General features: G+C 29.8%; 1 protein-coding gene across 8 annotated transcripts in view; it reads left to right on the plus strand.

The window, feature by feature from the left end:
• LOC106691696 (uncharacterized) overlaps positions 1-12,521 on the plus strand; it is a 22,136-nt gene extending 9,615 nt beyond the window's left edge. For 4 of the 8 annotated variants that reach the window (XM_014437549.2, XM_014437548.2, XM_067048429.1 and 1 more), the window contains 4 exons: positions 424-637; positions 3,933-4,068; positions 5,707-5,771; positions 12,331-12,521. In XM_014437549.2, coding sequence (XP_014293035.1) covers positions 424-637; positions 3,933-4,068; positions 5,707-5,771; positions 12,331-12,498 — 583 coding nt within the window. In that variant the 3' untranslated portion in view covers positions 12,499-12,521. Of the gene's footprint in view, positions 1-423; positions 638-3,932; positions 4,069-5,706; positions 5,772-5,848; positions 5,983-7,049; positions 7,101-9,914; positions 10,045-12,330 lie in introns of those variants that run through there. The other 4 variants (XM_067048419.1, XM_014437550.2, XM_014437551.1 and 1 more) reach the window with 4 other exon arrangements.
• Positions 12,522-13,402: the final 881 nt, after the last annotated feature.

Consider the following 13,402-nt stretch of genomic DNA (forward strand, 5'->3'; position numbering starts at 1 on the left):
TTTTTATTTTAAAAATAATTTTTATCTATTGAATCATAAAATTATGTTCCTTAGTATGCACTAAATTATTTTTCAAATGTTTTAAGTTTAATTTTTTTTTTTTAATAGGGAACTGTGTAAACTTTGTTTATAATAAATAAAAAAATTAATTCCTTTTATTGCCTACACTTAGTGTTGTCCAAAATTAAATAATGTATAAAATTGCTTTAAAAATTCTCAAGACTACATCGAATCTGGTAGATCATTGGGAAAAATCGTCACGGTATATAATTAATGGTAACTTAGTAATTGGCCCAGGTAGGTTGGAGGAGTGAGGCCGTTCATCGAACCAGCGTCAAATCACGACAGTATTTTTATATGTGTTACTTCATCTTATTTTATTCTTATTGTAATGCATAGCTACACTATTTCATAATTTTTCAGGTACGAATACCCTTATGGACAGGATTTTGTTGAGGACTTCCATTGTCTCCAGAACAGTAGCTACGACGTAAGGAACGACTTACTGGACATGCTCGAAATCACTGAGAGGTCTTGTTCTAGAAGCCACTCTGACACTGAGGTGAACAGTTACTCTCTTCATCATGAAGTTCAGGAAGCAATTAACGATATACTTATCCCTGGGATGTCTAGGGAGGTAAACTTCATATCTATTAACTATGTCTTTATTTATTACTTTGGACTATAAGTGCATAAATAAATATAGAAAGTATTCAAAGGGTCGGTGGCCATGTCAAAGGCTCGCTGGGTTAAAACTTAAACTTAGTTCTAGACTAATTAATAAAACTGGCCCAGATTTTTTTTTTACTCTAAAAAAAGGAGCAAAAAGTATTTGATGTAGGAATAATTGACTTTTGGAATAGGTTAGGTTAAACCAAAGTTCATTATTTAGATCTAGAAAGGGAATTTTTAGTACACTTATGAAATTAAAAGTGTATGCTATTTTATGTAAAAATATATAAAGAATTACTCTAAAAATTAACTTATCTATTGAAATGTGATTTTAAGACAAGCAAAGTACGCATTTTCTAAAATGATCTATCATTCATTATATGTCATCTCAAAGCATAAGTAAACGAATGATGATTTAAACTGTTTTAGTTTAAAATAGCAACTTTTCATATTCATTTCTAGAGGTGGCAAATTAATTCTGAAATGAGAATCAAAATTTATATTAAATGCTTACGTCTCACAAAAATTTTCAACATACAGACGAAATCACCTTCAATGGCTGGAGAAGATTGCTAGACTCAAAAAAATTGATAAAGTTTTCACTTAACGTTACTACTGTATATGGATTAACACACTAATGAAAACATAGTGAATATTATTAAAAATTAATACACTAATAACCAAAGGAACTTTGTACAATTGCATTATCTTTATTAATATGTATTTATTAAAAACCAATAACGGTTATTTAATAAATTATATTTTTTTAATATGTTTTGTTTTTTCCGGTTGGCTCTTTGGCCGCCCAAACCAGCCTTCTCCATGCCTTCCTATCTTGGGCTACTGCTTTCCAGTTTTGTGCATGCACTATAGCATCTATATATATTTGAAAATATAATTCTTATGTATTTTTCTCGATGTTTCTGATAATGAAATAGGATTTTAATCCAGGTTAATCTAAGCTAAGACTCTATAAACTAAAGACTTAGCGACCGACCCTAAATATTATCACTTATTATTGTCATTGTCATAGTTCCTCTCTCATTTTGATACCTATTAATGATTATACCTGTTTTGATTTATATATTTGATTAAATGCTGAAGTCTCACCTTCACACTATTTTTTTTTCTTTTCTTACGTCGGCCCAAGACTCCCGTTGGAGTCCTTCATACTATATGTACTCAATATATGATTTTTTTTTTAAAAAAGTATATTATAATGAAGAGTATCTTTATTTCTATTATTTCTTGTTCGTCTTTGTTATTTAGTTTAATAATGGAAAATGATTATTATTTGTTTCGCTATTCGAACTTTCTTGTTAATACATTGACATACTATAAAAAAATTGATGTTTTGAGGTTCTTTCTTTGCATATGGCTAATTCCATTCTCATCAGCTTGACTATTTATAAAATATGATTAATTAGGATAACCAATTTATTATTATGTTCCGTAAACTTCAAAGTACAGGAATTAATGAAGGACTGTAGGTTGTCAGCACTGAATTATCGGATATGGTATCAAGGAAAGGTTAAACAAACTATGCTGCAGTAGTGACATAATCTTTTTAGAGACGAATAGCCTTATAACACTTTATGCAAGCTATTAATGATTAGTAACATATTTCATATCTAGCTATAAAATAAAATCTAAATCAAAGCATGTTTCACTCTGCCTTGTAAGTCACTATAAAATCATTTATTTTATGTTAGCTGGTCAAGGTATTGGCATCGAATGGATTTTTTTGTACAGCTTAATTAAATTGTATAGGAACACTGACATAAACTCAATTGAATTAGAAACCACGTTAAATTTTACGGAATAATTGTCAGGTAGGCCCCATTACGATATATTTATATTATTTAACAATTTATGGATTATTCCATGCAGTATATTTTCAACAATGGATCAAACAGCAGCTGAAAGAATAGAATTTAAAAAGTAATTAAATAAGAAAAAATAATATAAATAATATAATAATATATAATAAATAAATAATATAAAAATGATATCAGAAGTGGAAACTGGATGTTAGTGTAACTCAGTGGTGGGAAGACAATAAAGAATGAATGACATACCGGTCAGGTTTTTTTATTTATTTTTTTTCGATATAAATTTTTTTATAATTTTTTAAGCCTTGCATCATTAGGCGATATTAGTGGCAATGCAAAATACCAGGAATCAACTTAATTTAACCATAAAATAAAATTGTGAGAATCGAAAATGAACAAATGATTGATGCAGGCATTGATTACAAATCTATCTAGTTTTTACATAGAACAGATATATTAGCTAGAAATAATGATTTAATTTATAATTTAATAAACAAAACAAAAATTATATAACATGTAGATCACAATTAGTCTGAAGAGCAGCTAACATTTGTTATTTTTATTTTATTATTCAGTCCACATTGAAAATGTCGGATGAAGTAAAGTTACTTGAATTATTTGTGAACGCTTCAGAGTCTTTCATTTATTCTTTACTCAACAAATGAGCTGACGTGTACTCAAAAAAAGTACAGTTTAAATGAATGAAACTTTCATGATTTGTAAACAAAATTTAAGTTGTGTTTATTTTTGTTAATGACATAGTGGTGCTGTATTAATATCTCCTGTCCCCGGGTAGGAATCCCAGGTTAAATAATTAATTATTCTATTACCCTAGCTATGAACTATGAGCTTATGAGCCAACCTTATGGTACAGGTTTTTTTTTTAATTACATAGTAACTAAACAGAATTTTGGTGGTACGTATCAAATAGTTAGTAAATAAAATAAAAACTCTCTCTTATTCGATAAAACCTAAAAAAACAAACTAAAAAGGTCTTAATTAGCGTCAACTTTTGTTTAGATCACACCTGAAATTAACTTTATATGCAGCTATATTTTAACTAATATTCTAAAAACAATTTTAATGTAAAAAAAATCCGGTATGCTCCCGTCACATTCAAATTGGATTTTTTATATTTTGTTCTGCTTCATTACACTCTTTTTAGGTTTTTAGATGGAAAGCTGGGGCACTCTGAATAAATTTGTTAGTGATTAATTATCCTTAGTCATTAAACTTGAGTTAATGAGATTTTCTAACATATACATACATATTTCCAACCATAACATATCTTTTGAAGGCACATCAACCTCCAGCATTAACATAACATAATAAATACACTATCTATTTTTTATTTCTCATTTGTAAGAATAAAAAGAGATAATTACTAAGTGAGACCTATATTTAGATTTCTCACCGTTATACCAACAGGGTTTAAGACGACTCCATAAAATAGTTCTTCGTGAGCCATCGCTCAATCTGAAGAAGTACTTGGAAAATGCTGATCCATATGTCCTTGCCTATATCATATGGGGGCTCAACTTTTATTTCAGTCGCCATGAGAAAGGTAAACATAGAAAACCGCAAAGGAAAAACGATGAATCGCACATTTTCATAAAATTTCAGGAGAAAAAATTCCATTGGAATCCTATAATCTATAATTTTTTACGCCATTTAGCTTGTTTTGGCATTAAGATATGTCAAAATCCATCATAAGCAGATGTTTATCATTTAAAAACAATATATATATATCGAGTTAGACACCTCTATTTTCCTTTGTGGTCTTCAATATTTTGTATTTTTTAAATTGATTTTTCTAAATTTGAAGTTGTAGAAATAAATATTACAAAGAAAAAAAAAGTAAAAGAAAATACATTTTTAACTAAATATTTTAAATAAACTAATCGAAATTTCTTAACAGAATTTAAAACTAACAAATTTCAAAAATTGATTAAGTTAATGACTAAAGTTTAAACATAAAATAAATAAAATTTTAATTTTTTCGAAGATTTAATTTCACCTGAGATAATTTTTTTATATCCTGTCAAAAAAGTATGACAGTATCTACTAATTTACTATTTAATTTATTTTAATCTCTATAAGAATGGACAAAAAAGAAAATAATCTTTTTTCATTAAATGATAAATGGTTAGACAGATGGGAGATAGAGGGTGATATAAATGAAATCAAATAGATTAATGATTTATTATATTGATTGTTTGAGAGTGGTTTATTTTTTAATTAAAACATACTTGATCCAATTCTACTCTCAACATTTATTTCATAAATTCTCCGGTTTCGGCCCTTAGACCATTTTCAAGGAGACAACCATACTAGAAATTTTGTTTGGGCTAATAATGAAATCAAATATTTATGGTAGTAAAAAAAAAAACTACAACTACAAATAAATAAACAATCGCATGGAAAACGTGTATATAAAAATGAGAGTGAATATTACAATAGTTGAGAAAAATCTGATTTCTGCTCTATAACTCCATGTTTCCGTTCTTAACTTTTAGTAATGAATATTTTCTTATATTATTTCATTCTTGTTATTCTAATTCCGAAGAAATCCCAAAATGTTGATAAAAAGATAGGAACAAATTAAAGCCGAAATTAATATAGTTATTTATATTTTTTTATCAATCCCTCACCTCCAATCCTTTTAATTCAGATAATAAAAGTTTTTGAAGGATTTTATCTACAGACAAATTCTATCTTTGTAATTACGAGTATCAATATCAAATCTTCAAAAATTGATTAGAATACAAAAGAGATTATAAACGGTAGTTCAATTTTAATTTCTTTCTTTTTTTTATTTCAATGTCTCATCTCTCAAAAATAGTAATGTAAAAGTTAGTAGGATAAGAAATGTACTAAAATATTTTTTAATTTAAACATTTATTCAAAATTATCTGTAGTTGTTTTCAAATAATAATATAAAAATTAATGTTAATATAAAATTATAAAGTTAGGAAGTGTCATATCAAATAAATTAAATTACTTTTTAACTTGAATTTTTATTCAAAATTATCAGCAAACACCTTTCACTGCACGTAATTGATTGGTTCCAGATTTTTTTACTCTTTCTAAAAACGAAATTTCAGAATAGTGAAATCTTTTTATTAATTATCAATACATTTCGTAAGGTTTAAAGTTATAATTTATTTGTGTTTATTGTTATTAATTTTTTTTTTATTGATAGGTAAGATGAAGAAAAATATGTCAAGAATCATTGAGTGCGGTACTCAAGAACCCTCCGTTAATGAGGTCAGTGATTTATTTTACGACCTATGAGTGCAAACAATACTTAACCATCATAAAAATAGCTGACTAACTAATTGTAGGCCACTCTACACGTTTCCCATTAAGATGCCTTCTAAGAAGAAAATAAGAACAGCGTCAATAAATATTTTTATAGCTTTCACTAGGTTAAATACGTACCTGCTTAAGGATAATAAAGACCTAATTGCTTTGTCTATTTAATAAAATTGAAAACATAAATACAAACCCAGGCTATTAAGTATTAGTATGAACATAGTTATTATGTCGAATGATGACGTGTTGTATGTATGAAGAGTTGGGAATACAATAAATTTTGAAAAAAAGAATAAACTTTGGTAGGTAGTTTAATCGAATAAAAATCTCTTAGTAGCAATCTGAATTAGTTACAATCAATGCCTATCAGAACCATAGACGCCAAATGAACATAATTAAATTTAATACATTTTCATCTTAAAGAAATAAAACATAAAAAGTCCTGCCTCTCATTACTTTATAAGTAAGGACGGCTTCACGAAAGGAATTGGTGTGATTAGCAACCACCTGGTATTTCTTCAACTCCTGCAAGCCTTGCAGGCTATCAATATTTTATTTATAGAATGATGATAGATAAAGATGTATGAGTCCACCACCAACTTTACCACTGAAAATAAAGAATGAATTCGATGCATTCATGCAGCTTGTGCTATCATACTAAAACAGTTTTCCATTGTTATAGGAAAGAGTTTAGAGATAAATTTTTATGTATCAAGTAGATAATATAGTATTCTATGGAATAAATAGTTTATTTTGAAAATTTAACTTTTTATCGACACATTAAACTCAAATTGTAGCCCAATTTAAGTGTTCTATTCTGTATGAAGTGCTCCTTCAACTCAAGGCCAGACACTCCTTCATTTTTGATTGGCTGGTTGAATTCGTAGTGGACTGTATGAAATTAATTGAATTAAATAAGGCATAAAGTGAGAGAGAAATAATTTATTTATAGAGGTTGGTTGAACAAGAACGGATAAACATTAAATCTATTGTTATGACAGGTATGAAGGGTGGTCGAAAAAGAACATTTATTATTAGACTGTTAAATAAATTTTGATTGGAGTTTAATGATAATGATGACTAATGATGATGATAGTGTTAGTTATGTGGAATTACTCCATACTTTCATGCTTCCTGTTTCTTGTCTTCCATAACCCTCTCATCTACCCTTTCCTCAGCTACCGTAGAGCTCTTCGGAAGTGTCCTTACTCACTTTTGATTTATTTGCAGAATAGGGGTGAAGAAAAGATGACCGCCCATAGTCAAGGCTCGCTAGCGAGTGTGAGTTCCTTTTGTTTTTTCGACCTCATATGGCGCTGGCGTTGCTAATTAGCCATGTATTAAGTCTTCCCTTTAAACGGAACACATTTCATCGATTTTTCCATTTTCTATTAAATTAAGTTTTTTATTTAATCTGGCTCATGCTGGAGAAAGACTGCTAATAAACATACTCAGTAGACGATGCCATAGTAAATTATTCCGATTTTATAGAAATTGAATGTACGAAGACATTCTATAAGTAGTCAAAATTCTAAAACTTAAATATCAAAAGTCAACTTGTACACCAGCTCTCAGAATTTTAGCTACGTTTATTGTAGTGTTTTGCATTTTTTGTGATAATTATCTATATTTGGCCTGTTGGATCATAATTGTTGGATTATGATAACAGAAAATCAAAACAGCTTGTAAAATTGTTGAGATTGAATTCCATTCCCTTTGCTCCCCTGGGAATGTCTGGAAGGATGCCACACCGACGAATAGAAATAGTTCTACTTCTCTCCTAAGAGTTTTTGTAGTTGCTAGGTAATGTCCAAACGCGTTCTTCTTGAGTCGACGTAGTCCCTTTAGTAAGATCATCGAGTTTAACTAAAGAAAGTATCACTACAGGACCAAAGATGAGCACTAAAAAACTCGGCTCTGCTCTGTATTCAGGATATCAAGCGAAGGACACCAATAAAATTGATGCTGCACGTTGCCGTCGTTGCACCACTCGCGGGTAGGTCTCGGCAGAAAAAGTAAATGTATATAAGGGAGAGAGGAAAAGAAATGTGATTCGCATCGGTCCAATTAATCCTTATTTGAAACGTTACGTAAGTGTAAATCAATCAATGATCAGACGAACTCTTCCTTTTCAAGGCGGTAAAGGAAAAAATATTGGAAAAACTGGAATACAAGATTATGAAATACTTGTGGAATCGAGTTGTTGTAGTGGCTTACGGCAGAGTTCCAAGTACACGTGGTCTCACCATTTTGGAACCTACATATTCTTCCTATAAATTTTTATGTTCCATAAACTACAAAACTATAAAATGATACTGACCATATATTATAAAGAATCCTCAAATATCAAATTAATTGTGTTCAATTTTGCCAACATGATTTAAAATCGTTACTCAACACATAATTTTATATATTAATATCTTTTCGCTGTTTTTTTGTTTAGCGAATTTAATTCATAGAATAAAACCAAATAACATATGCAAATTTATCGATCGAAATCACAGAAAACTGTTTTCTGTTACACTGTAGCCGTGAGTCAACTCCTGTGAGATCTGGAGGCCTCCTGGGGTCCACCCAGCCTCTTAAATTGGGTACCCTTAATTGGGTAAAAATCTAGCGGTCGAGCGTGATTCTGACCAAATCACCTCCTTGCACAAACGTTGGTCAAGTAACTGTTCTTCTTTGAAAAGTACTGAACCCCTGATCCTTCATGGATTGTAGCATTACAGATTTAAATTTATCGATAAAATAAATATGTCGTATATTAGGGGATGAAAAGTTCTTTTTTATATAAACAGCTTTATTGAGTTTTACATCTGTACATACTAATACATTAAGTAAATTTGCTGTAAGTTTATAGTGGATTGATAAAGGCGTGTAGTGAAACTACTCATTGGTTGCAATCTAATAACGTTTTTACATTAGAAGGTCTCGAAGCCATCTTTTTTTTAGGTGCCTCGGAGGATTGGCCGTAATGGATGAGGAAGGAAGGTTAGAAACTTGTTTGGGAGTTTGTGAGTTTATATATATATATATATATATAAGGTTCTGGCTAGATAGGTTACATTTGGAACATTAAGATCTTTATGTATGATTTTATTTGTGACAAAGTAATGAGCAGTGAGGGTTTTTTACGAAGGATTGGATACGAGAGGAATTCGAAGGTTTTGTGGATATCCAAAGCTCGACTCCGTATGTCCAGATAGGCCTTATTATAGTTGTGTTGATCAGCCTTTTGTAATGAATAGAAAGTTAGACCGTTTGTCTAGTAAGTGCTGAAATAGTCGAAATCAACGTGCAGTTTCCTGTCTTTTCAATCTTGTGAGAGGATTCCAAGTTAGTCATTTGTGCAGTTGTAGTGATGAAAAGTAAAACATTAAAAAAAAAAAAAAAAAGAAAGGCCTCAGTAATTTCTTTAACTTTAAATCGTTTCAACCATTCCTGGTTGTATTCATTATTATTTCATTTCTGTGTACATATAGTATGAATGTAGACAGTAATCGAGATTTTGTATCGCTTTTATAATTAAATGTAAGCCTATTAAAACTATAAAAAGAGGAAATAAGTATCTAATATTAAGTAAGCTTCAATAAATTGTGATTGCGATTGTGAATAATACATTATAAATAACGATGGCTTACTTCAATGTGGTGTTGTGTACATATCCACAATTTTTAAAAAAAGCATTATTACTCTCTTTTTGGAAAATTAATTGAAGAGTTGTAATTTTCCTAGAAGAGAGAAACTTTAATTTTATTGTTTATAAAGTTATTGGAATTATACTTAGCACCACTATGAAGTAAGTCATTGATAAGTTAACTAAGGACCACGATCTGATATTCTCATGAACAAGTAAAAATTATCATTGAATCATTACAACATTGAATGAACCAACCGTCAAAAGAAATGATGAATTTATATTATCGATATGAATTATGATTAATATTATTGGATACTTTGAACAATTTTCTTGAAAATTAAGAGTTTTTTTTAAATTTTCCTTATGTACTAGGTATATTTTTCCACGTGTTATCTTAAATTATTTACTAGAAATGTTTAGAAAGTATTCAACTAACAACCAACTTGAATTTACAGGATATCGTCAGGATTTCTATATTCTTCAATACTCTTCTTTCACTTGATCAAATGGGTTTTTCAAAATCGCTAATCGATATTCCTTTAAATGACTAGCTTCCATATTTCAATTATATTTTAAACATTTTGATCTAAAGTCGTTTTATTTTACACAATATTTCTCCAAAAGTAATCACGTAATCACATATTAGTAATTAAATTATGAATCAAAATTTAGTTTGTATGGTGTAACTTGACTCGTTGAGCTGGAGTGATCTAATGCCTTATGGCTGTGACTGACACCTGATGCCATATTGGTATACTTTAGTTTCTAGTAACACTACAAATATTTATCCATAACCAGCATTCCTCTTCATTATTTTAAAATGAAGTATAATTTATCACTATAAAATAATTAATTACTTGACGACTAGAGAAGAGGTCTTGTATCGACTTAATTTTTAAATTTTCCATTAAGATCTGCTGCAAACTTTGCATTAAAAAATATAACATATCCTAAAATAAGTTTAAATTATATAATTAAGTGTGGAACTCAGTCAGGGAGACGATGGTTGAGGAAGGTTTCAGTATTCACTTTCTATCAATTATTGATCAATGTTTAGACCCAAACTTCCAATAATCATCATGGCGAACAAGAAACAAAGAAGAAAATTAAAAAGCAACTACTTGACATCTACAAGGAAAGTCCAAGGTGTGACCACCTAATTCCATCATAATTTTTTTGATGATTGATGATATAAAAAAATTGACATATATCCAACCGGTCCAATGCACCCTAAGAGCCGAGGAAAACAAAACTCACTGAAACTGCTTTATTTTATATCTTGAGTTGTGAAAAGAAAGCGGCATGGTTCTTCAACCAAAAAATTTGGTTAAAAATTAAAAATAGAACGTTAAAAAAAATCTTTAAGCTAAATAGATTTAAAAAATTGTAGGGAGACATACCGGAAGATATAAATTGATAACCAACGTTTCGCCCCACACAAGGCTACGTCAGGGCTGTCTTGATTGAAACAAGGAAAACAATTGAGTTGTCATCCTTCTTTCAATCAAGTTGCTGAAGACTTCAAAGTGAGACGAAACCTTGGTTAACAATAAATAGCTTTTTCTGCTATTTTGGGTCTCTTATTGACCACCATCCGTGCTATTTTCCTACAATCTACTGCATACGGTCACCTATTTTCTTCCAAGATTTAAAAAGTTTAAATTACTAATTAATATAGCCGTATAGTTATTTTACACTAAAAACGGTGAAACGGTTTGAATCAGAATGCTAAAAAAACATTTGTGTTTAGAACATAATCAAAATACTTAAAAAAGTCAGTTTGCCCGATACCGAATTTCTTTTCATATGCAGGAATGACATCAATTTATAAGATTTTTTTTAAAATAAAACAAAATTATCTTTTATTTTAAATATCTTAGGTTCTAAACCACGTCAAAACATCCTAGGTAGCATAAATCATGCAGTTTACCAAACATCTGGATTTTATTTGAATTGGTCGAATCGCTATTATGGGCTGTTTTTGAAATCTTAAACAAAATTTGAAGGGTAATAGTAAAATTTTTACATTCACGAGAAAATTTGAATATTGAAAATCAGAACATAGAAATTTCATTTATTTATTGATTTCTTCAAGTATATTTACTTAAAAATACATCTATATTTGATGTAAAATCATAATGATATGATACACGCATGTAGTGAAACTACCCATTGGTAGCACTCCAGTAATATTTCTGCATTAGAAAATCTCGAGACCATTTTCTTTTCAGACACCTCGGAGAATTGTCAGGAATAGAAGTGGTAGTAAGGTTAGAAACTAGTAGGTTTGGGTGGCTAGGGAGTTTATTATGGGAGGATATAGAATATGGATAATTAATCTTTCCGGATAATTTTATTTAACACAGAATAATAAAAAGCTTTTGATGACAATTTAAACATAAAGAAATCTGAGACCATTTTTAGTGCTTAAAATTTCTAAGGTTAAAATACTAAATAATTTAAACTTTTTTTTTTTATTAAAATGGAATTATTTCTTTAATGTCATACTTATTAACTTTCCAGCAATTTAATCTAGAAAATAAATGTTTTTGTAGAAGAACCATGCCAATTATATATTTTTCTTTTGAATCTGGATACAGAATAAAATAGTTCTATGGTATCTTTTTGTATCAGCCCATTAGACGAAACGGTTGGATATTTGTTATTTGTTTTATAGAATTTATTTCGAATCATCAAACAAATTTTTATTGAAATCATTGAGTGCACCCTTTTAGTGCAACTTCTGCGTAGCATCGTAACCACACCCTGACTATCATCTCCTTGGTTATCAAATTAGATTCTGGAATTCATTAGAACTAAAAAATTAGCTGAATATTTGTTTTATCGTTAATTTAAACAACTTTTGTTTAGGAGGAAAATAGCGGCCACTCAAATCTCTTCTTCTCCTTCGGCCACAAGTTATTGTCTTGGTTTTGTGATATGGTTAAGGGGATGAACATCAGGGGTGGTTACGAAGACATCCTCCGGCAGCTTACTCCCCTCATGAGGACGAATGATAAAGTGCAATTCATACGTTAATAAATTGTTTCTTTCTGAGCTGACCATTGTCATTTATTTCTAACTATTACCAAGTAGAGTGGCCTGGAACACCAATAACTCGTCATCCACAACCTCTGTCATTTCGTAACTGCAAAGGATTACAGTTAGTTGTCGCGGATGAATGGTCAGACTTCTGGTTGAAAAAATCCTTTGTGGTCAGGAGTGGACCACACCTCACGTTGCCGGAAGAATGTAGTGACAACAAGTATAGTAATTATTACTAATATACCTCAACTGCTAGAGAGGCATAGTTATTTCCTGAAAAGCTATCGATCGCTTTTCTTCAGCTCGAGGAGTACTTGAAGGACTCCATTTGAAAAAGATCTGACAACGGAATTTAGGAAAATTATTTTTCAGTGTGAAAAAATATTTTTTGACCGATTCAAACAATGAAGGTAACAGTGAATCTGCTATTAATCCTTAACGAAAGCTCTTTACAAAATGTGATAGGATTACACTAATTAAAGATAACATTTTTATCTTATTTCTGAAATTTTGAAGAACTTTTAATTAGAACATTTTTAGAGGGAGCTCTTCAATTGAAAACCTTGTACCGTCCCAAAAATTGAAAAAAATATATTTCGTATGGAAGAACTTAAGATGACAAGCAATGATACATTCATACCCAAGGTACATTATAATGAGGTAGTAAAAAATTCTATACTTCTAAAATTTGTTCTAGCGTATATACAAGACTCATTAAGTATGAAGGACCGTTTCATTTCTAGCAACATTTAGATTGCCTTTTTTTTGTGTGTGTTATAAAAATACTCAGACCTAGCCCAACCCCTTATAATGCCATGTGGCAAAGGAAGGGCACTATCGTAAATACATATGTATATATTTAGATATATATTAATTTTGTTATTTATCTATTTAATAA

This window comes from Halyomorpha halys, unplaced genomic scaffold, assembly GCF_000696795.3.
Source record: "Halyomorpha halys isolate HHAL.00 unplaced genomic scaffold, Hhal_1.1 Scaffold2752.1, whole genome shotgun sequence".
NCBI classification, from domain to species: Eukaryota; Metazoa; Arthropoda; class Insecta; order Hemiptera; family Pentatomidae; genus Halyomorpha; species Halyomorpha halys.